This window comes from Leptinotarsa decemlineata, unplaced genomic scaffold, assembly GCF_025532065.1.
Source record: "Leptinotarsa decemlineata unplaced genomic scaffold, Ldec_3_MD MMD2_tig00026282_RagTag_RagTag, whole genome shotgun sequence".
Lineage (NCBI taxonomy): Eukaryota > Metazoa > Arthropoda > Insecta > Coleoptera > Chrysomelidae > Leptinotarsa > Leptinotarsa decemlineata.
Window position 1 is genome coordinate 15,293,261 of NW_027412668.1, and position 24,300 is coordinate 15,317,560.

General features: G+C 34.6%; 1 protein-coding gene across 4 annotated transcripts; it reads left to right on the top strand.

Moving 5' to 3' along the window:
• The first annotated feature begins 61 nt into the window (after positions 1 to 61).
• LOC111512183 (monocarboxylate transporter 9) lies at positions 62 to 23,946 on the top strand. Of its 4 annotated transcripts, XM_074179883.1 has the most exons (9): positions 5,918 to 6,055; positions 6,137 to 6,175; positions 11,307 to 11,765; positions 16,494 to 16,887; positions 19,084 to 19,258; positions 19,366 to 19,797; positions 21,325 to 21,546; positions 22,946 to 23,225; positions 23,630 to 23,946. In XM_074179883.1, the coding sequence occupies exons 3-9, from the start codon at positions 11,462 to 11,464 to the stop codon at positions 23,785 to 23,787; spliced, it is 1,965 nt and encodes a 654-aa protein (XP_074035984.1). In that variant the 5' UTR covers positions 5,918 to 6,055; positions 6,137 to 6,175; positions 11,307 to 11,461; the 3' UTR covers positions 23,788 to 23,946. The 4 variants fall into 4 exon arrangements, with proteins under 4 accessions (XP_023024054.2, XP_023024053.2, XP_074035984.1 ...); XM_023168286.2 differs by lacking the exons at positions 5,918 to 6,055; positions 6,137 to 6,175 and adding an exon at positions 62 to 294; XM_023168285.2 differs by having other exon boundaries at positions 5,915 to 6,175.
• The last annotated feature ends 354 nt before the right edge of the window (positions 23,947 to 24,300 follow it).

Consider the following 24,300-nt stretch of genomic DNA (forward strand, 5'->3'; position numbering starts at 1 on the left):
AGTTTTTTCAACATTCAGAGATGTATTCAGTCATTTTGACCACCCTGTAATTAAGACATACAATAAATACCTATATACCTACAAATACTCTATTTTCGATACGTTTTTTAACATTCAGTGGTGATTAATACATACGTGTACGGCTAGTTACTTTTTCCGTCGGAATGTTTTAGAATAAATTCAACACCTTGCATATTCATCAAGTTGGCGATTTTAATTTTCATCAGCACACAGGACTGAGGACAATTATTGCAGATATATATTATAGAAATCAACACAAACTGAATTATTGAGGTAGGTTAAGTCATACAGTATGTTTCTATTTCTTTTCATTCTTGGCATTTTTGGCATTATTTAAGAAGTGAATTTTATATGATGATATGAACACTTAGCAATAGAGAATAACAAAAAGTTTATGGCTGTCGACAGCAGGGCCGTACTCGAAATTACTCCAACAGTTTGCAAGCAGATACAAGACTGTATTGCATGTATGAAGAAGGATATAATGTTACTGATGACACATTAACTATTTTATTCCATACTTTATTCCATATTTTATTCCAAGTCGAATAACAGTTGAATTTGTACGGTCAACAATATTTTCCATACTACTATTTAAAAAATATTTTGAGATTATTTTTGGAATTAAATAGGAAGATTAATAAATAATCCATTCAATTTTGATTCGATACCTGATTCAATTCTATAACGAATGTTTGAAATACAAACCGAATAGAGAAAAGTGTTTTTTGAATAATTCAGTGTTCATATAAAAATAATGTTTCGAAAGTGATTGTTTTTCCTGTAATTCAATGTGAATATGGGTTTTTATTCTAATTTGTGTCTGAAAGTTATTTCTCTCTGCATGATGTAGGTATACACATCTTTGTACAGAGTTAATTTGATTGCTTTCTTCCTTTCTTTGAAAGATTACCACATTTTTTGTATGAAGATGGAGAAGTAAAAAACAAAAACCTTTCTTTCCCAAAAATTACTAAATTGTTATCTTGAAAATGCGTTGAACTTTCATGAAACAGTTACCCACCAATTAAATGATAAGAGTTGTGGCAGTAATACATATCAATTCATTAATTATTCTGAAGTAACTGAAAACAGTGAAACATTGAAAACACGATAAATTATATAATAGGAAATAATAGATCCTCCCTTCTGTTTTTTCCAATTATTTTCTTAGATATCTTGTCAACGTTATTATCATTTCATGTCAATGTTAGACAATCAATTTCATTTATTTTCTTCTTCATAGTAATTACGATTGACTATGAAGTTTACTGTCAAGTGAGATTTTTCCATAAAATGCCACAGAAACATGATTTTATGGTTTTTATGATATGCACCAAGTATATTCAATTTTTCGCTTTTTACATTCCAAAATGTATATCTAGTTGTACTATATAGAATAATTTTTTGTTTGAAAGGCCTACCACGACAATTCAATTTAATGAAATAATATAAAATTTCAATTTAATCCGATGAACCGCTTGATATTAGTCGAATAGATAGTTAAGATTACGAGTACGAAAGCTGAATAGATATCTGATAATTTGCAAACAAGTGATTCATTTGGGCATTCATTAAAAAAATTATCGACCTTGCGTAGTATAAACACAGAAAATATTGGAGAACGCTCTATGGGCAGCTGATTTATTTGAATTTATTGTACATCAACGACTTATTGGAAAAAACCAAGAATCCAATATATTACTTTGCTAATGACAGCACACTCTCGTCATTCTATTTGGATTCCAGGCCATCGGCTGTGAATGCACATTGTCACCGGCAGCAGGAGGTTGCATATCTTTATGAGGATCTAGAGGTGATTTTGAATTGGGGTGAATATCAAAAACCCAGGCATCGGTTTTCTCCAAAAAATGAATGCCTCCGTACCGGATATAATAAAGTCAGGACGCACAATTCCGTTTTCTGCTTGGATAAGTTTGTTGGGGGTTAAAATGGACACCAATATGTCTTGACAAAATCATGTCGCTGGAATTGCTGAGGCTGCTTTTTAAAAGCTTGGAACACTGTTCCGAACCAGAAAACTGTACAAACTTCAGCAACTATTGATGATTTATGAAGCTCAGATCAGATCTTTTTTGGAGTATTGTTCACATGTATGAGACTCTGCTCCTAAGCATACCCTGAAGCTGCTGGATTCCATCCAGAGAAGAGCCATCCGCGTGTTTGAAGACACGAACATCATTTGCAACCTTGATAGTCTGGAACATCGAAAAAAGGTTGGAGATTTGTCTGTGTTATATAGATAGTTTACGGGGAGGTGTTCAAGTGACTTGGCACCACCAAGAGAGGTACATATCGGAAATACGCGATGGACAGTGGCTACTCATCATTTGAGGTTTACTACAGATAATCTAGTGTTTGGCATACCTTGTCTATCAACTGTGGAAAGATGTTATAAAGCATTGTAAATGAAACCAGAGCTCAAAAGAAAGCAAAGCATTTGTGTGTTAACACCAGACAGCAATGTTTGGATCCGCTATAGGTTTCATCAGTAGTGCTGAATCAAAAATGTCTTGCTGGACTCAACTGTCTTTAAAGAACAAGCTATAGGCTTCATCTGTGGGCTTAACAGCTGTGAGGAAATCTAATTCAGCGGTCGATGTCGAAAGTCTTTTTTAAGGACAAAACACAAGCCCTACATGAAAATCCTTAAAGCGCGGTGCCTGTGTGAAAGTAGTGATTTACATTGGATTTGAATCGCTGGAGATTAAATCCATTTGGAAAAACGTTCTCAGGAAGTTTATTCCACATAAACGCAATTCTCCAAGTGAAAGAGTTCTTGAACAGTGAAGTTCAAGGTGTACTGAGTTGAACCTCAAAACGATAAGCAGCCACATTCCATCGCGTATTTCTGATATGTAGCGCTCTTGGTGGAATCAAATGTGCCAAGTCACTTGAACACTTCCCGTGAAAGTATCTATATAACCGTTCTTCGATGTTCCAGACTATCAAGGTTGCAAGTGATGTTCGCGTCTCCGATCAGGCGGATGGCTTTTTTCTGGATGCTTAGGGGCGGAGCTCCGTACACATGAACAATCCTCCAAATACTTCAAATTACCGATCGCGAAAGAATAGCACCTAAAGGCTGACTCTCGACCAAAAGAGATCAGATGTCAATCTTGCTGAAGTGCCCATAAGTAAGTTGAGGACCGCTCGGAGAGCGGGGGTGGATGGAGTGGGCTAGTAGGTTCTCCTCGCTAAATAGCTGGGGGGAAGCTTCTACTTCAGGGCACTCAACCCGGGAGGGGGCATGGGGGGGAATACTTCAAAAGGTCTTAAGATCTATAAATCATCAAAAGTTGCTGACTTGTGAACAGTTTTCTGGTTCGGAATAGTGTTTCAAGCTTTTGAGAAGCAGCCTTTGCAATTCCAGCGACATGATTTTGCCAAGATATATTGGTGTCCATTTTAATCCCCAATGAACTTATCGAAGCAGAAAGCGGAATTGTGTGTCCTGCCATTATTATATCTGATACGGAGACAGTTATCTTTTTGGAGAAAAACCGATGCCTGGGTTTTTCTGCCATTGAATTGAACCTGGTGACTTTCATCCCGATTCGAAGTTACTTCTAGATCCTCATTAAGATATGCAACTTCCTGCTGCCAGTGAATATGTGCATCCGCCGCCGATGTTCTGTCTAAATTACAAATAACATTACAGCCTAAAATGTAGGAGTTACAGTAACATCTTTTCCTAATTTTGATTTGTAAAGTGAATCTTCAAAATTGTTGCAGATGTTAAAACTTTTCATTTTTTATGAAAAGTTACGAAATTTGTATTTTGGGCCTGAAAGGTTTTTAGTGTTGTGGTCAATACACAAAGAAATTTAATATAATACTTTCGATCAGATTTTATATAAAAAGTTAATTTTGTAAGAATTGGTTAACCTGAAAAGGGTTTCGAATCTATTAGTGTGGAGAGTTTTTTCCTTAGAGTAGATATCTTATAAAAGATGCTCAAATTCTATGTATTCACAATTAAATACTTTTACTGACGTTAAAACCAGGGTATTTCAATTTTTGAGGTTTTTTTGCTGAAAAAAGTCAGAATCACAAAATGTAATCAATAAACAAAGAAATTTAATATAATACTTTCGATCAGATTTTATATAAAAAGTTAATTTTGTAAGAATTGGTAAACCTGAAAAGGGTTTCGAATCTATTAGTGTGGAGAGTTTTTTCCTTAGAGTAGATATCTTATAAAAGATGCTCAAATTCTATGTATTCACAATTAAATACTTTTACTGACGTTAAAACCAGGGTATTTCAATTTTTGAGGTTTTTTTGCTGAAAAAAGTCAGAATCACAAAATGTATTCTTGAGATATGAAAACATTGAATGAAAAAATTGAAAATGAATGCAATGACCCTACAATAAAATGTGTAAAATAAAATATGTGGAAGTAGAGGAGAGGGAATAATTGACATGTGAAACTTATTTGGCTATCTCGATTGGTCTGTTAAATAATTAAATATTTGAGAACTCAACTGTATTAGAAATCTTTAGTGATAAGCAATGAAGATCAAGAGTAGACATAATCGTAATGAAAATTTTGATTAGGTACTCAAAAATAAATATACTTAACTATTCTTACCTGGAAATGAACAAATTCAATAATGGCCAATTATTCAGTTCAGCTTGATCGTTTATAAGATATTGAGAGTTTTTGAATTTGTTCATTTCCATACTCTCCAACAGGTTAAGTTTCAAATCTTTCTTCTGGAAATGGAGGGGCTTGAATTCACGGTTGAACTCATGTCCCTCAGTGTTATATGAGTTCCATATTTAGAATTTATTTTTCTATTCTGGAAACTATTTCTGTGTTCCTTTATGCAGGCTTCGAACGTTCTTCCAGTTCGACCTATATTAAACATCGGAAATGACCCACATGACAATTTATACACTCTCGGTTTTTCTGAAACTGAACTTTTATCTTTGTTATTCTTAATGTGCATGCCTGAGTTGTTGTTGGTTTTGAAATCAATATCTACACCTTTGTCGTACAGAAAATCTGAAATATTTATAGTGGGTTGGATGTTCAGTTCTTTATTGAAATTCGCTTCTGACAAGGAAACATTTATCAGCCTGTGGATCATACTGTTGAATGCTGCTACTTTGTGCTGATACGGGTGGGTGGATGAATCATTAATGATAATATCTGTATGTGATGGTTTACGATAAATTGAAAACTCATATTTGTTGTTAACTTTTGTTATTGTGTAGTCCAAAAGTGAGAGAATTGATGAAATTCAAGAACTTAGTCAACTGTCTGTTCGTTCCGGTGTAACAAACAACGTAATCATCCACATATCTATCACAATATTTGAATTTTCGTTATCTTCACATAAGCATAATTGATGGAGAAAATTTTTCAAATAATTGCAAATGAGTTGTCATGAGACTGTCCCAATTTTTGTCTATTAGGAGTATATATGAATAGATTTTACGTAAATGATTTACACCAGTTTTGTTATCAAAACAATATTGTGATTGCAAAATGAATGCCATTTCCGAGAGTAATACTTTTGAAACATTCTCTGTTCTGCAAGGATTTTAACAGAATTACATTGCATGACCCTTCCTGTAGCCATGTTCACAGAGGGCACATATCTCAGGATGTAGTCTGCAAATACTTTTATGTTAAAATATACGATCTTTCAATAATTTAGTTGTCTGACCTATATATTCAGCACTGCAACTAGAACACGGGATACTATACATTAATTTTGATTGAAGTTACGGAAATATTATATTCTGACTACATCAGTTATTTTATCGGACTTTGTTTTCTAGAAGCGATAGTCGAAATATTTCACTGGCAAATTATACGACGCAGGTTTATTTTTATCCGAATTGAGTTCACAGGAAAACAACATGGATTAGTGCCAGTGTTGAACTGTTGACTCGAGTGATATCGTGGGGTATTATAAACGTTTATCCCGGTCGATATTGAGAATACCAATAATCCGATATATTGAATTACGATGTTGGTTGTAAACATTATCATTGACGTGTAAATAGAATTCGACATTGTGACATTTGTTTACATTTATGTCATATGTAGGTACTCTGAATACTCAATATTTTTTTTCAGAAATGTGTAATGATTTTTCTGTTCGTTGGTAAAAAAGAGGTGAGTTAAATTTTTTTCATTAGTTCAAAATTGGTAACTTATCATATGTGGAAGCAAAATACTGATCTGATAAAATACGTTTTGGAAATATAAATATTTTTGTATTGAGAAGTATGAACAAAGTATTTTGTGTGCAACTTTGTATGTTCGAAAACACTGGCAACACAAGGTCGGTAGAATGGAGTCTGTTCAAACCTTAATTGTCATGGAAAAAGTATTTCCGTCTCAGTTGGTTCTATCATTTCTTGTTTTTTCCATAACAGTACAGTAAATAAAGGTTTTATGTCGTTCATTAAATTGCATCTCAGCAAGACTAAGATCAGAACTCAAATAATAACATACTGTAGTACGACAAATATAAATTTTACTTACATTATGGAAATAAACTAATTAGAATGGTACTTTCATATTCCAGACGTTCAAAATATTAGGTATATATTTTTATACTTTGGTAAAAATGAATTGTACTTTGATTTGTGTCACTCTTGTCGAATACAAAGTTAAAATATTTTCCATTATAATAATGCACTGTAAAATGATCGACAGAAAAACAAAGAAATACAAATATTATTTGAATTTTTAATGTATGGTCTAATCGTCCAAAGTGGTATCATAAAAAAGTCGTAGAACTTGGGAATATACTTCCCTATACCGTGATTAAGAATATTTGATTTCATTCCTTGGGAAATAGGAATTATTCCTGGTCTAGACAAGAAAGCAGATAAGTTGTCACACTTCAACAGTTTCATTATTTTTCTTGCCTGTTTAACTCAAATTCACGTAATTTAATTGAAAAGGGGATTTCATATTTTACAAACTCTTCTTGCTTATATGAGGTTATTACATAAATAATCATACACTCTCTCCAGACCTTTGTCGCTTTTAATGGTTTCAGTTTTCTTATTTGATATATCCTTCCCTTTGTCCTCTCGACATTCTCTTATTGATCTGTCTGTATCTATAGAGAAGGGATAGTGAGTGTAGACCCACAGCACTTGGGCCACATGTGACCCATTGTATGTCCTCCCGAGGAGTTGTCCTCCTAGGTCATCGTCCATCCTGTCCTGGACAGGTCACTAGGAGACATCTTCTTCATATTGGCAGGTGTAGGCAAAGACTCGCCGAACACACACTCTCTTTGGCAACCTTGAGGTGTCTCACTCCGCTAAGGTTTTGGAGGGTGCAGCAACATTACTGCTTGGCTTCTTCTTCCTTCTTGGGGTTCCCTCCTGGAGGTGCACAAGTGAGGGAGCTTTCTTGCAGGGGCAGCCGGTTCCTTGCCTTTATTCAAGACGGAGCTCTTGGCGGCCGCCGCAGGAAGTGCCCTTGCTGTTGGAGGTGGAGTGAGGGAGGAGGAGAGTGCACTTATAATTGCTGCCACTCCTGCCTTCTTCGCTCTCTTTCTCTTTTTGGCCTCGGCGCCACAAATGCGCGCAAAAATTAATCTCTCCTGAAAATATACCCTTTCAAATGAAACTAGATTCCTATGGCTGGGATTTAATCAAATAAGCGAATGCATACTATTCACGTACTGTCATCGATAACATGGGTGGATTCGACCCATTCCGTGAAAAAAGTCGTAATTATGAACGAATTGGGTGTTTTTTCTTATATTATCCGTATTTGCTACTGAAAAGCCGATAAGGCAAGTGTTATACGGCGAAACATCGGATGTCTAACAGTGAGAATGGCAGTGTTCCATGTAATTGAAATTTTACTTCTTTCAATAATTATATTGTGTAGAAATCCTGTGAATGATATCTGGTTTGATTCCATACGAATATTTGAAATAGAGAAAAGTGTTTTTCGTATAATTCAGCGTTCATATAAAAGTATTTGTTTCGAAAGTATTTTTCTTTCGTGTAATTCAATGTTTATATGAAAATAGCTGTTTCGAGACGGCTTTTTCTTTCAGTTTATGTCTGAAAGGTTCTTCTTTGCATGATCTACACATCTTTGCATAATGTACATAACTTTCTTTGGAAGATTCCCACATTTTTTATATCAAGATGGAGAAGTAGAAGGTCAAAAAATTCCTTTACCAAAACCGTATTCAAGTAACACTTTATTGTGAACTTTTCACTAAACTGCTAACAAAACCGAGACACGTGTTTCATCATACAATAGCTTTCTTAGACGTGTTCATATTGACAAAATGCAAATGGTTCAATAAAAGTCTCACAGTGAAGTATGACTTGAATAATTGTAGCAAATTAAAGACGTTACTGTCTTAAACAAATTTGTTTCTAACAATATTTCACTATCACAAACTAATTTATATTCAACACTTAGCAACTAACGCTTAATTTATTACCACTATTTGAATTCGTTGTTCAACCGCTCGATTCACTTTCTAAATTCAACTGCCCTCTTTGGAAGAGAGCCGGTCTTATATATCGGTAAAGAATTCTGTAGTCTGTTCGGTACTCTCCTAGAATTTTCGCGGCGATTTCAGACTGCATTCTTTCGCGGTGAGTCATGTATTCATTCGATTTATAGACTGGCGTATGGGTCAGGGGCAGCTTCAGATTCGTTACATAATTATGACAATGAGAAAGGTTTTTGTAGCAATAAAGCAATATGAATAATACTCATAATATTAGACGCAGTTATGAATGGACTGACTCGTTACTTGATGAAAATTAATGACACTATCCATGAAAATAATTAAACAAATTTTCACAAACATTCCTCGGTAGAAATGAGGAAGCTACGGTGTTAGCGAAACGCGACTAGAAATAAAAAATGTGTGTGAAAATTGTTTAATTATTATCACAGTTATTACATCACTCCGATGGGAACGCAGTGAGTAGTGGTCTACATACTTCATAATCAAAATTAATTCATCAGAAAAATATTAGTAGAAATCACATAGAGCTCGTTTCATTTTTGTATTGTGAATTTTTTATTGAATTTATAATTTAAAAAAAATCTTGCAGTTCTTAATGAAAGGTGCATTGCCATGTAAATTGTATTTATATATTTTTTAACAATATTTTTCAAAAGTTTTCTAAAATTTTTTTTGTTAATTGCGCTTGAATTATGCATGGCTATGTAGTTAAATACCATACCTGTTTTTCCACCAAGCTACTCAAACCTCATGGAGCTTTTCATGTAGTTTAACTAGCCTAGTGTCGATATGTTTTACGTAATCAACAGTTTAGACTGTAGTGTTGATAATAATAATAATGGTAACAATAATTGAAATAAGCAGGAATGGCCACTAACACCTGTGGTTTTTGGTGAGTTACACCACAATTTATCCAACACATTGGCATGACTGGGAAGCAGACTGGTATTATGCCACCAATGGAGATATTCGGAACACGCAGGATTAGCCCCCTGAAGCTACAAAAACTGACTTGTTTGGATGCAGCGGTTCAAAGTGTTCTTACAGAATGGGCTGATATCTGGCAAATTAACACCGCCATGTACAGCGCAGTTCAATTGCTTTCCGAATCTGAAGGACGAAATCCCGGACTAAGGAACCGCGAGAAACCTTCTCGTGAAAGTATTCGAGAGATATCCATCGACGGCCATTACAGGGAACGTTCTTTCAGGAAGCTGGAGAGCCATAGACAAAAGTGATCCGACAAGCCATAGCATCGAAGTCTGGCCAGAAAACCCTCATGCCACACACGGTCAAAGGCCTTAGAAATATCAAGCGCAACAGCTTTTGATTCTCCATGTTTCTCAGTTGCGTTATTCCAAATATGGGTGACATACGATAGAAGGTCGCCTGTTGATCTTTTTTTTCCGAAAGCCATATTAATGATCGCTCAAGATGTTGAAGCCTTCCAAATATTTGAGGATATGGTGGTTTGATATCACTGGTAGCAAAGCGACTGGTCTATAGTTATTTGGAGGATTTTTCTTGCCCTTTTTGGGAATAGGCTGAACGCGAGCAATCTTCCAACAAGAAGGAAAAGACAGGAAAAAATGGTTGCGAGTCCATTTGCGCACTATTTAAGTACGATGCTGGGCACTCCATCAGGACCAGACGTCTTGTTAATATTGAGCTGTTTCGAAATTCGCCTGACTAGACGCTGTCGAAAAGTAATTTCCGGCATTGTGGATTCTAGTGTGGGAATAGTGGGTGGTGCCGTTCCCAGATAATCGACTGTGGAGTGGGACGCAAATTGTTCAGCTAGTAGATTTGCTTCATCTATGGCTGTTGTTGCAATTGAACCATCTGCTTGTGTTAGTGGTGGAATTGTGGATTTTGTAAAGTTCGAATTAACAACGGCTTTAGCTACCGACCAGAAGAATCTAGACCCTTTGGGATTGGCAAGCAGTTTATCCCTAAGACTCTGATTGTGAAGTTCTTTGGTTCCATTCATCCTAAGTTTGCATCTGTTGCGCCACTGCCGGCAGGCGAAATTTTTGAAGGCGACAGCTTGCTCGCAATTTCTGTTGAATCAAGGTTTGCCGTTTGGAGTTCGTTTCATTAAAAAAAGAATATATGCATCCATGGATGATAGAATAACTTACGTGACTTCAGAAGCACAAGTTGATGGATCTTTAGAGCTGAAACCAACATCTAGCCAGGAAAAATTTCGGAAATTTTCTTGAAGCTGATTTGCAATGCCAAACTTTGCACGACTTAGATTGTTCCCCAACATTTATCGATAATTTACTCAACACTGAAATGAGTTTGTGGTCAGAAGATCCCAATGGAGACATTATGGTGACTGCGTTAATTTCTGAATATTAAAAACAAATATCTTGCATAACAGAATATCTTCCTTGGGGAAATTTGCCAAGTTACTTTAAGGTGTTTTATTCTGAAAAGTATTTGTAATTTTTTTTATGAGCTCATTTGATGCATTTATTATATAATTTATTTATCGTTTCATATGGTCGTTCACACCGTCAAAATTTATGTCATTATCAGATCATATAAATGTAACTGAACAGTTGGAATTATCGCTTTGAAATATTTCAGTTTTCAATTAGAAATTTACTAACGCCTTATTATGTACAGTGAAAAAAAATATTTACGAATCGTAATCCAGTGTGTCGATGTCTCCCCAACTGGCAACTTCACAGAGGATACGCCTTTGATAATCTTATCTCTGAATATGACTATGTGAGTTCATGTATAACCTAATATTTTCAATTATCGTTTCAGTCTAGTTCCTTGATGATTCCGAAAGTCTACCACTTTCGTTTCAAGCCGATAAGAAAAAAGTTTGTAAACAAAATATTCATCAGTTGGATTCATCGGATTTATAGTATTGCAAAATAATAACTATTGAAAATACTGATTGAGAACAAAGAGAAAATATGGCTCATATATCGATAGAGAAAAGAAATAAATCGCACGACCATGAACTTCACATGTTTCAAGGAAAAGAATCGTTTCTGACATCACAAATCGAAATATATGTAGAAGAAGCCCAACCAAAAATACCCGATGGAGGATGGGGTTGGATGGTGGTGTTTGCAGCATTCGTTATCAACACTATTTCAGAAGGAATCAGTTTTTCATTCGGCGTTTTGTTCATTGAGTTTTTAAATGAGTTTGGGGCCTCAAAATCCGCAACGTCGTGGATTGGGAGCTTGTTTTTGGCTCTACCTTTACTTGCAGGTAAGAACATTTTTTCATCATGAACGGAAAGTATTGTTCATTTTTACATAGGTACCTACACGAATATACGTTTTTGTACAACTGTCATTAAAAGTGACATTTTAAGGGTTGTCAAGAGTATTAAAAGATGAAGTTTTATTATGAACCATAGATATAAATACAATTCAATTCTGTTACAAATGTATTATATACATCAATTACATTATTATTATTATTTATGAACATTAATATGAAAAGTACAATTAGAACAACTACTGATATTAATACCTTGCGATGTTGAAGAGCCTTGCAATATATTTGAACTAGCTGAGTTGACAATTTCATGGGCATTAACATTTAATTCTTGAACTGAAGAGAATGATGCTGTAACGCTCTTGGGATTATTTTTTCAGCAATAGCCTAAGAAATAATAGCATAAGAAATAAATTGATCGATGTAACCCTCAGCTACTGTTGAAGACTTCCATCCTCCGTGCTTCTTAATATCCATCATATTTGCTCCTGATTCTGCTAACAGAAGACTTTCTGCAACAGTGACCTGTATATTCCTTGGGTTCCGGGAGGTTCAGAAACTCAGCAATGATAGAGGGCATTTTCCCAAACGTGTTTATACCAACTGGGTTGGCACTGCATTTATAATTTGAGTATTTCAGAAAAAACGTTGATGATTGATAACAGAAGGGCGTAATGCGAAGTATTTATTAAAATAATCAATGTTTTTTCCAACAATGCAAAATGAACGACCTATTTTCGTTTTTGTATTTGAAATTTGAACAATCAATAATTCATCCATTAATTTAATGTCTTCTATTAATAAATGGCACAGCTCTTCACGCCGGCCGGCTCAATATAAGTATTCCGAAAATAGTAGCAACTTTTATCATAAAATATTTTTCATCTGGCGTCCCATTTATAAACCTCTGGACTTGTTCAAACGTAAGAGTTTTTGATTTTTTGGGCCTATAACTTTCATTTTTCCGCTTTAAGAATGCTATTGCCTTGAAATATTTGCTTGTATTAACACCATTTTTAACGAGCGCACTCGACTTTATCATTGAAAACTTGCGCTACAAAGTTGATGAGTTCCATATTTCTGATTTCTCTTCTAGATAAGCCAAGAAGACGGGTTCGATGAAATTTCTTTCTACATTTTAAATTATAAAATGCGATGTCGTACTGCTGAGCCAATTGTTTTGGTGAAAATTCAATTGAATTGTTCTTCATTCTGCAAGACATTAAACACCAGCAAGAACTTTAAATGTTTAAATGAAACGCGTGAGCTATAAACAATACTGTTTTTTGGTAACCAGGTGATTTGGCGTCACCTGACATGGCCACTTCATAGCAAATGCGATAACATGAAAATGGTTAACTGACAAGAGATGTCAAAATGTGTTTTTATAGAAATTATTTTATCATGAAAACAGGACAGTTGTACAAAAAGTTTGTATGATATTTGTGTTAGAAGTAAGTTTTATTTTGTTCGTGAAGTTGCTTAAATGAAACCTTCCTTTTAACACTCATATCAAAAATAGCTGTTGTTTGAAAATGGTTGACAATGTCCCGGATTTATAAAACTGTATAAAATTTTTAGATTTACAGAAATGTCTTATATGTATATTCAGACCACTATTAACTATATGCCGTGCATTATATACGGTGCATTCATTTATGATTTCACTTAAAGCTTAGGATGAATCTTCGGTATTTTCTCCTTTGAGGATATGGCAATAAAAATGGACATGAGAGTTCCTATAGAGTGAGGACGTAAATAATTCCCCTCCCATCTTAACATTTAAACAGGGCAAGATAACAAAGTTGGATAAAATGTGTATTAAAAAGATTTATTTTCAGTACTTTTTGATGACGAAGCCAATGTGACATCGCTTGCTGCAGAGAGAACACTATCAACTTTTTTTTCAAATAAAAAGGGGGTTTTGTGACCCTTCGCTCTAAAAGTATATCAATGGCAGAGTTATTGGTGTTTGAATCTGAGGCTAGCAAAATTTATAATTTAAAACTTTACATCCAAAAAAAAGACTGGAACAGATCCACAGTTAGATCTCACAGGTTACACGAAGTTTGTAAAGTGTAAAAGGTAGAAATTGTTCAAGGAAATGAATCAAAGTATTCAACATAAAAGCGCATTTTTGCTTTTGATTCTATTTAGGATTCTTGTATAACCGACTTTGTAGATGAGAATCCATGCCGTGTTACCCTAGTAACAGAGAGTATTGTGTTAGCTTGACAGCTGTCAGTATTGTTACTGAGAATCCGCTTCATTTCATTTCGTTTAAATTTCTAAAAATGGTTCGCGTCAGACCTACAGAGAAACAAAAAGAAGTAATTATTATTTACATCGAGGCCGGCCGTAATTTTCAAGAAGCAGATACAAGATTTCCTGATGATACAATTTGCCGAAAATATCTCGGAGAACTTGTTGAAAATTTTCTAACAACTGGAAGTGTAGCTAGAGTTAGAGGAGCTGGAAAAAAATCTATCTCGGACGAGAAACAGGTAGAAATTGTTGCGTCTGAAGTCGATAACCCTCTGAAGCCCACGACAACAGTTTCTCGTGAAAATGATGTCTCAACAACTACCGTCCAAAAAACCTCAACCCTATAAACTGGAGATATTACATGAATTGAATGGAGACGACTTTGACAGAAGAATGCAGTTTCGTAAGTTGATATCCGAACGTTTGATTGCAAAAAAAGACTTCTTGAACAGTGAAGTTCGATGTGTACTGAGTTGAAACTCGAAACGATGAGCAGCCACAGTCCGTCGCGTATTTCTGATATGTACCGCTATTTGTGGAATCAAATGTGCCAAGTCACTTGTACACTTCCCGTGAAAGTTTCTATAGAAAGGAGACAAATCCCCAACATATCTTCGATATTCCAGACTATCAAGGTTGCAAGTGATATTCGCGTCCCCAATCAGTCGGATGGCTCTTTTCTGGATGGAACCCAGCAGCTTCAGGGTATGCTTAGGGGCGGAGCTCCATACATGAGAACAATACTTCAAAGAAGGTCTTGTTTGAGCTTCAAAAAACATCAAAAGTTTCTGAGTTGTGTACAGTTTTCTGGTTCGGAACAGTGTTCCGAGCTTTTGAGAAGCAGCTTTTGCAATTCCGGCGACATGATTGTGTCACGACACATTGGTGTCCATTTTAACCCCCCAACAAACTCATCGAAACAGAAAGCAGAGGTGTATGTCCTGACATTATTATATCCGTTTTCGTGGAATTGAATTGAACCTGGTTACTTTCACCCCAATTGGAAAGCACTTCGAGATCCTCATGAAGATGTGCAACTTCCCGCTGTCCTGCAATCCAAATGGAATGACGAGACCAGTGTGCTGTCGTCAGCAAGGTAATATATTGGATTCATTGAATGACCTGCTCGTTCACCAGATTTGACTCTTCTTGATTTTTTCCTTTATGGCTTTATCAAATCGGAAGTTTATTTTACGCAACATGGAACAATAAGGGGACTTAGAAATAAGTTTACCGAAACTTGTGCTTCGTTACCACAGAAACATTCCACAATATTAGAAACGACTTATAAAATAGACTTTCACTATCCGGGATTTCAAGGAGAATATGTTGAACATTCGCCCAAATGTTTTTTTCATAATAACGAGATAACCCTTAGATTTCTATGAGGATTTATGAAATCAAGTTTGAATTACACAACCGCATTCTACTCCAAAGCTCATGGTTAGAATCAGAGGTGATCTTAACGAAATTAATCTTGAATCATCCCATAATGAATCAGTAAACAAACTTCATCACTTCCAGGAAGCGAATGGTAACCCATCTCAGCATTTACCAAAACCTGTCGAAAGAGTCATCACAAGACCCCTTACAACAAATAAATTGTTGTAAGGGGTCTTGTGATAACTTTTTCAGCGGAATTTTGTCCGACTTTGATATCTTGTTTCGTTCGAAAGTTAGGAGGGAGGGACTATTTATGTCTGAACTGTAAATAACAGTAGTATTGATGAAACTTGATGAAACCAGGGCCCCAAAAGCAAGGCATTCGTGATCCAACGCAAGACAGCGCTGTTTCAGCCTGCCACAAGTCTCACCAAAAATACTTTGCTGGACTCAATTGTGCTTGAAAGACAAGCCTGAGTAACTAGAAGCCATGACATCTCCCCTTACGAAGACGCCAAATATAGAATCGACATACGACTAAATCATCGAATAACAAAGATAAACGAGGTATTCGTTGGCAATCCAAGCTTGGACATCGATCGCCTATCTATGTTCTTTCTTTTTTCCACTGCGAGGCAGCTAGATGAAACTAGAGCCCAAAAATAACCTGTTCGAGACCCAACACCGGGAGTGCTGTTTCAACCTGCCATAGGTCTTATCAGAGATGCTAGGCTAAAACACGAATGTATTTGAACTCAATTGTCCTTTGAAAAAGCCTGAGTAAGTAGAAGTTATGATATCTAGTTACCTCGAATTGAAAGATACAGTCAAAGACATAGGACAAATCTCGTTTGGAGGTAAACTTGGAAGCTTGGCTTTGCAACTGACCTTGGAAAGCTTCGATTATCTTTGATATTCTTGGATTGAGACTCGTGATCCCGTAGGTGGAGTCTTCGTTAGTGGAGGTATCACCGTCTCCACTTTACCGCAATATTGTGAAACTATTTCTCTATATTTGACTAATTTCATGAAGGTTGTGTTGAACATATTTTTTTCTCTAATTTTCAGGCCCCTTAGGCAGCACATTGGTAGACCGATACGGATGTATATGGATGACGATTGTTGGAAGCCTCATTTGCACGACTGGATTTATACTGAGTGTTTTTGCCAATTCTCTTGGAATGCTCTATTTAACATTTGGAGTGATAGGTGGCATTGGGAGAGCACTCACCTTTGTAACAGCGGTTGTTTCCATTGCCTTTTGGTTTGAGAAAAAGAGAACGATCGCTCTTGGTTTAGCCGCCAGTGGAACTGGGGTTGGCACCATTTTGTTTCCACCTCTGACCACATATCTGTTGTCAGAATATGGTTGGCGAGGAACCATGTTGTTGCTAGGTGGTTGTTTTCTTCAAATGTGTGTGTGCGGCGCCCTAATGAGAGATCCCAACTGGTTAATTGAAGAGTAAGTTTAGTCACTAGAAACCTGCAGTATCATAAAAAAATCATACATTAGGTATACATTATTATGCAGAGATATTTGAAGATTTCATTAATGGTTTATGACTATAAAAAGATCATATTTGTTTTTTATTTATCAGTGTGTTGAAACCAGTACACTTTGCGGGAGCGAATCCACACTAGATTCAACATTTTACAACTATTTGGCTTGGTGTATGATTTTTGTAGTTCTCGAGTAAAAAATGGGTTTCATCCTTATGTGGTCAGTTGTGGGTGATGCATATGAAAATTTAAAAAAAATGGAAGTCAAAGGGAAATTTGCCAAAAGCTCTTGTATGGTTCCACTGAAGGGATCTTCCCTAACTAAACGGGACAAAAAAATAGAAGAAATTTTCATTTTCGAAAAAGTTTTCATATTATGAAAGATAACATATTTTATAATTCCGTATAAATTCAAGAGTTTATGGAACGGTAAACCTAGAATACCCTAGAATTAGGGTTGGAGGTTCATTTTTGAACTGTTGATCTTACATTTACCGTTCCATGTTCAAATATGTTTTTTTCGTTAACCAGCTATCTCACCCCTACGAACAACAACCCTCAGAAGTCGAAACTTGTTAGCTAAGGACTAACAAGGTCTAACTTTTTAATGTGTGATTTCTAACACCGGTTGGACGATAGCAAGTGAAAATCGACCGTTCAGCCTGGGGCTTGAACCATCGACTCACATATCGGCCGATTGACTGAGTGAACAAAGCACCCACGTCGAACCGCCCGGCTACCGACCATAAAACAACTGATTTGTTTAACAAGGCCATATAAATAGCCGTTTCACGGAAGCCGTAAAGGAATTTTCACAATTCTCATTTTAGTAAGATTTGTTCATTATAAATAAAGAAAACAAGTTATAAGACAGTTTGGAAAGTTGTTTTCAGAAAGTTGTTAGAGATGCCTTGTTGGTTTTCTATTATTCTATCAATTTATAATTTGCTTAAAGAATTTTTTTAATATTATTTCAGTTCAGTTTTTGCAGTTCCTTGATGTTGGGTGTTGATTTTCACTTTAATACGCTTTTATTAGCTTCACCAGTATGTATGTATGTATGTTTGTTTATAACTTTCAAGCTCGAGATCTGTATTTGACAGAATTATCGATAGTATTGCTTGATCTATTAGCGGGCAGATGGCGCTCTACGTAACCTCCTCGATATAATTTGAACTCACTTTACATGTACTTATTTCTTCATTTGAAAAAAGTATTTTTTTTATTAACACGCGCGCCTGTTGCCTTGGGCTTGATAGCTGATTATCAGGCTCCCTCTCCGGAATCGGAAAATATCAATGGTTATTTTTCTAAACAATATACGGCTGATTGATCCCAAAGTTTAGATAAAATGAATATAGTTTAAAAAGACTAAAAAACACACTTTTATAGCATACGAAACTAAAAAATGAAAAATAAATATAGTTTAAAAAACTAAAAAATACGCTTTTGAAGAACATCGAACCAAAAAGTTGAAAATTATTTTTTTAAAATAACCTTAAAACAATAACGAACGAAAAATACTAGTAATATTGTGGAAAAAAGCGTGGGCGCTTTGTGCCATATTTTTTGTTTATCAAGCGCTCGTCGCTTTTTTTCACAATAATACTAGTATTTTTGGTTCGTTATTGTTTTAAGCTTATTAAAAAAATTATTTTAAACTTTTTAGTTTGATGTTCTTCAAAAGCGTATTTTTTAGTTTTTTTAACTATAGGTATTTATCATACTTATAGTCTAATTTTAAAAATGCTGGTATCTTCATTCATCTTCATTTTTCATTTTGATTGTTAGTATTATTTTTATCAGGTAAATTGGAAAGTTAGATCCATTTCTATTCAAAATACTCATACATTCTCCAAGAAAATTTAAAACATTTAATAAATCTATTTTCATATTTCTAAATACAATCGTAACACACTATTGGATTTCTTTAATATTTCACGAAAAATTGAGAAGTGAAAGAGGAATTCTATGAACTATTATATTATTGGCAAAAAATATTATCATAGTTCAATTAATTCACCCTTTTTATATTTGAATATAGCTATTCATAATGTCTAGTTCATCCAATAAAAGTTACATATTCCCAAGTTTCAGAAAATATCATCAGATTGAAGTCATTAAAACATTAACATATAATTTCAATATACTATTGTAGGGAACGAGAAAAAAAGTCAAATGAAACAAATGAAACTGTTTCAAAACCTACAAATAATGGAGACAAGAAGGATGTAACTTTCCAGTTAGGTTTAGACAAGGATATTCAGTTGCCAGAAGAAAGTCGGTTTAGGTCAATGATTGACTTACCGACCTTCCTGAAAAAAAATGAAAAAGTAAGTCCAGGTCGTCTCATTATTTCATGAGTAAACAAATTTTGTCAATCAGAAAACTCCAAAATTAGCTCAAATACTATCGTTAAATTAATTTCAAATATTTTCAGATCCCTGTAGAAGTGATGAAACAACTCAGTGAAGACAAAGTCCTCTATAAAATCGTTGCGGAGAACTATCCGAATCTCCTCCCGACTGAAAACACTTCAGGAGAAAACCTATCACCACATTCAAAAATACCCCTCAAAACTGCAATGAAACCAAAGAAAGGAACAGATCCAATTATTGAAGAAAATGAAGGTGAAGTAGACATCCGCAGTACGAATACACATCCTCTACTTTCTACGACTCAAAACAACCAATCAAAAACGCAGGGAGTTGTGAGAAACTTTTCTCACAGTTATTTGAACCAGATCAAGATGAAGAGAAACCACTCTGCACACTGCCGTCAGGCTATGTTGAACCCGGAAAAGTTCAAAATTAGCGTATCTAGCCCTGATGTTTACAGAAGCACAGTGATTGAAACAGACGATATTGAAACGGTAGGAATCAATTGATTTTACAGATTTTGGGGTAGGGGATCATATGAAAAACAAACTTACTTTTTGTAAAAGTATACACAATAGAAAGAATATAAGTTAGAACTGATTTTGCCTGACAATACCAGACTGAAATTTTATGATACTGATCTTTATTAATCCCAAGGAACAAGAATGTTTATAACAGAGATAGAATTTAAAATAGTGACTAAATTAATTATTTCAAACTAACACATCAATTTAATGTACAGCACATATATATATATATAAATACAAACACACATATATAAATATATACAAAAACATAAAATGTGATATGGAGATCAGAATTTCAATTAGCAGAAGAAAGCAGAAACGTTTTCAATTGAATTTTTTTTTTATTTATTTTTAGTTTCTCTGGAAGATTATTATATATTTCAACTCCTAAATAAAATATTGATTTCTCCCCAAATTTTGAGCGATATGTGATTCAACTTGTTTTATAATCATGAATAACAGAATGAATGAGACAACAATTTTTAAATTGAAAAATGGACTGAATATCTAAAAGATCACGTGGTTTATATGAATTTAACGTAGGTTCAAGATATGGTAATTTGAATATACATTTCATTATTTCATTTTGCAATCTCTTGAGAGGATTTATTATTGATAAATTAGCTGTTCCCCAAATTGAAATTGAATATTGTAGATTCGAATATACCAAACAGAAATATATACATTTGAGATATTTTAATGGAATTAAATTTGTAACCCTAAATGATATTCCTAAAATTGGTCAGATTTTCTCTTTTTAACATCTCAATATGAACTTTTAATGCATTGTTTGGAATCTTTGCTGTAGTAATGACTATTATCGGGGTTTAATCTCGACACAGAACCGTTATTTTTAACACCTCGACACGTGTTTCAATCATCAAGTTATCATCTTCAAGAGGAAGATTGAACTGACTCTAATCTTCCTCTTGAAGATGATCACTTGGTGATTGAAACACGTGCCGAGGTGTTAAAAATAACGATTTGGTGTTGTTGGGATAGAACTCCAGAAATATTCATCTGAATGTGAGTATAAAACAGACTTTCATCAATGTATAGTCCAAAAAATTTAATTTTTTGACAAATTTTTATAATTTTTTTGTTAAAATCGAAATTCTTTTTGTTTGTGATTTTGTTCTTAATTATGACTATTCAAGAAGACTTTTTATAATTCAACCTCAATTTATGATAATTCAACCAAGAGGTTAGCAATATAATGCCATTAATCATGTTACTGTAAATTTCTTCAATATCGCTAGAAAAATGAAGTAATGTTGTATCATCCGCGTATAACTTAATATTTTCTTTCCACAACAATTTTGAAAAAGTATTTATATAAATCAAAAATAAAACTGGACCTAAAATAGACCCTTGTGAAACACCACAAGTGATATTTTTCTTCGTAACTAATTTCTTTTCTTCGTAACTAATTTCTTTTCTTCGTAACTAATTTCTTTTCTTCGTAACTAATTTCTTTTCTTCGCTTTATTTTAGATATGGTATATGGAATTTTGGAAAGGCCTGAAAAACGTGCTGAATCTGTCTCTTTTCCTGGAATTACATTTTTTTTCACTATCAATGTCAACCATAATTTTGTTTATCTGGTTCATAGTGCCATATTTTTATCTTGCTGAACATATGACAAGGATTGGTTATCTGGAAGATCAAGCGTCCATGACATTATCCACAATTGGATTCACGAATACTCTGGGAATGGTAAGAAATTACTTGTTTATACTCATATTGTCAATTCTAAAAAAACAACCATAAAAAAATATTTATTCATTCGGCACAAAAATATTCGTGGCTCCTGAAAGTAAGTATTCGAAAAACAATATATTTCTCCAAATAGCCAATTTTCCAGTCTGCGTGACAAAAAAGTCTAGGAACATTATTCATTTTTCGGTTTTCAACCCATCTTTTTAGTAATGGCACCTGGGTACTATCCATTTCCACAGAATATATGGAATACACTTGTTACCTGCTGAAAGAATATATGTGGATTCTTGTGAGTTTTCTATTTTTTTCAATTTCTCAGACAAACCGGGAACATAAGGTATGACAATGGTTATGGGTTTGTGGTGATTGATATTTCAGTTTTTTACCGCATCACTCATTTATATTTCACAACGATTTTGTTTTCAATGTTCGATTGAGAATATGTTGTTCATTTGAAAAAATAAGAACTTCGGAATTTTACAAAAAATCCAATTAATTTCAGATAAACAACAGTACTGTCAGATAGAAAATTATCACATCACTCATTGTAATATATAGAAAGTAAAATTATATGAAAATATAAGCGTATGTAGTGCATGTAATGTATATATACCAGCGGCGGCTCGTCAGAGGCGGCAAGGGAGGCTTAGCCTCCCCATAAAATTTGAGGCTATTCATCGCAATAAATTAAAAGATATTGACAAATAATTATGATTATTTCCTTCTGAAAATGCTTGGATATCATTACTTTACCATTAATTTTTAATATAAATACATAGTATGCCCGAAAAAACACTCACTACGTAGTACGTACCACACTGTATCCTGCATCAACAAAACTCAAACGCACCGCCCATGAACGAATAACGAATAAACTAACAACCCGAAATAATAAATGTCATACGTTGCAAGAGAGCCAAGCCTCCGACCGCTTTAAAAAACACAGGCTCCACGAGACCGATCCAACCAGCGACATACGTCGCTGGTTGAACCAGATACTTGTTCATTTTTTATGGGTTTTTTGGGTTGCGAGATGATTTCATTAGATTTCAAAATACGATTTTATGTAATCATTAAGGTAATTAGTAGACAAAATCGTGCTTCAAAATAATGTTATCGTAGGTATAGTTTATCACATTATTGAAACCACTGATATCGCTGAAAGGTAGCTAAAAAAATTTTAATTTTTTCTCTGTTTCAATCTCTGAAAACTACTAATTGATAAGAACTTATAAGCAAATGAAGGCTTTCAAAACATTTGGTGAGTTTCGTTCGAATACCCACGAAAAATACAAATCAGATTTACATCAATAAACATAACAACAGTCAAAAAGCAACAAACCTATACATGTAAATTCAATTGCTTTCAACAATGAAATATGTTTTCTAATTACAGGTACTCCTTGGTTGGATTGGAGATAGGCTAAATATAGCAAAAATGTATGCCGCTTGTCTCATTCTCTGCGGTGTCAGTATAGGAACTATGATGTTTTTCAGCGGTCATTATGTTATGTTGCTGATCAACAGCGGCTTGTTTGGATTGTTTTTTGCCAGTTGTTTTTCACTTTTACCGTCACTAGTAGCAGAGCTGGTGCCTCTGGATTATTTTTCCATGGCATATGGATTGGTTTTAATGTGCATGGGAGTAGGGAACCTAACTGGGCCTCCGTTAGCTGGTAAGTAATTCTGTGATTCAATATCAAAACGAATGGATCATAAGTCGAGTTGCCGAAGAAACTGGATCAATAATAAATTTTATTTGATGTGTGTGTGCGTGTGTCATATGAATTCCTAAAGGTTTATGTAGTTCCTCATAACTGATGAATTTTAATTATCTTATGATGATGCTAACTTGGTTATGTAGCGAAGGTGATGCCGATAAACAATAAATACTACATGATTTGTCAATACAAACTGTCACTTTAATAATTCTTCGTTTTGCTCGAGAGGTATGCACCATCGCCTTATTACAATGGTCCCCTCCATTATAAACCGTATATCATTTAACATCTTCCTAATATAGGTATATCTGATTACTCAGTGAGAATAATGCACTTTTGACTGTTAATTCAATTTACAGGATTCTTGTTTGACCTTTCGGAATCATGGGAGCAATCGTTTTACCAGGCAACTGTTTGGATAATCATTAGCGGATTGCTAGTGGGCGTCATTCCATTTACAAAAAATAGAAAAATGACCGGTTCTGGGCCCATACTCAACGAACAAATCAAAACATGAACGAAGGGAGTTTGTCAACTGAGATATACACGCCTGTCTATTGCATTTCAAGGAAGTGAATACTTCAAATATGTTGAGCAAAAGCAGCATCCATGAATAAGGAGACTGAAATTTATACATGCACAGTGTAAAATAACCATTAAAATATTTTTACAAGTTTGATTTTTTTTAAATCATAATTGATAACTACAAATCATACCATCAAAACTCCACACCTTGTCTGAGTAAAATTATGTGTAGGTATATCCTCTGCTACTGACCGTTATAACGTGTTTTGCCGGGAATTATTTCCTTCTAAGATGACGTTTTTTGTAGAAACCCAAAAATTATGTATTTTTTCTGAAATTCTCCATTTCAAAAAGTCCTCTTTTCATACTTAGTTGACCTTCACCACCATCCAGTACTTTTACACCTTGAGTCAAGAAGTGTTGCTATCCACCAAGATGCATAGAAATCCTGCATCTGCATCTTTCACTCCAAGGCAACTAGTTGTGAACCAGAGCTCAAATACAA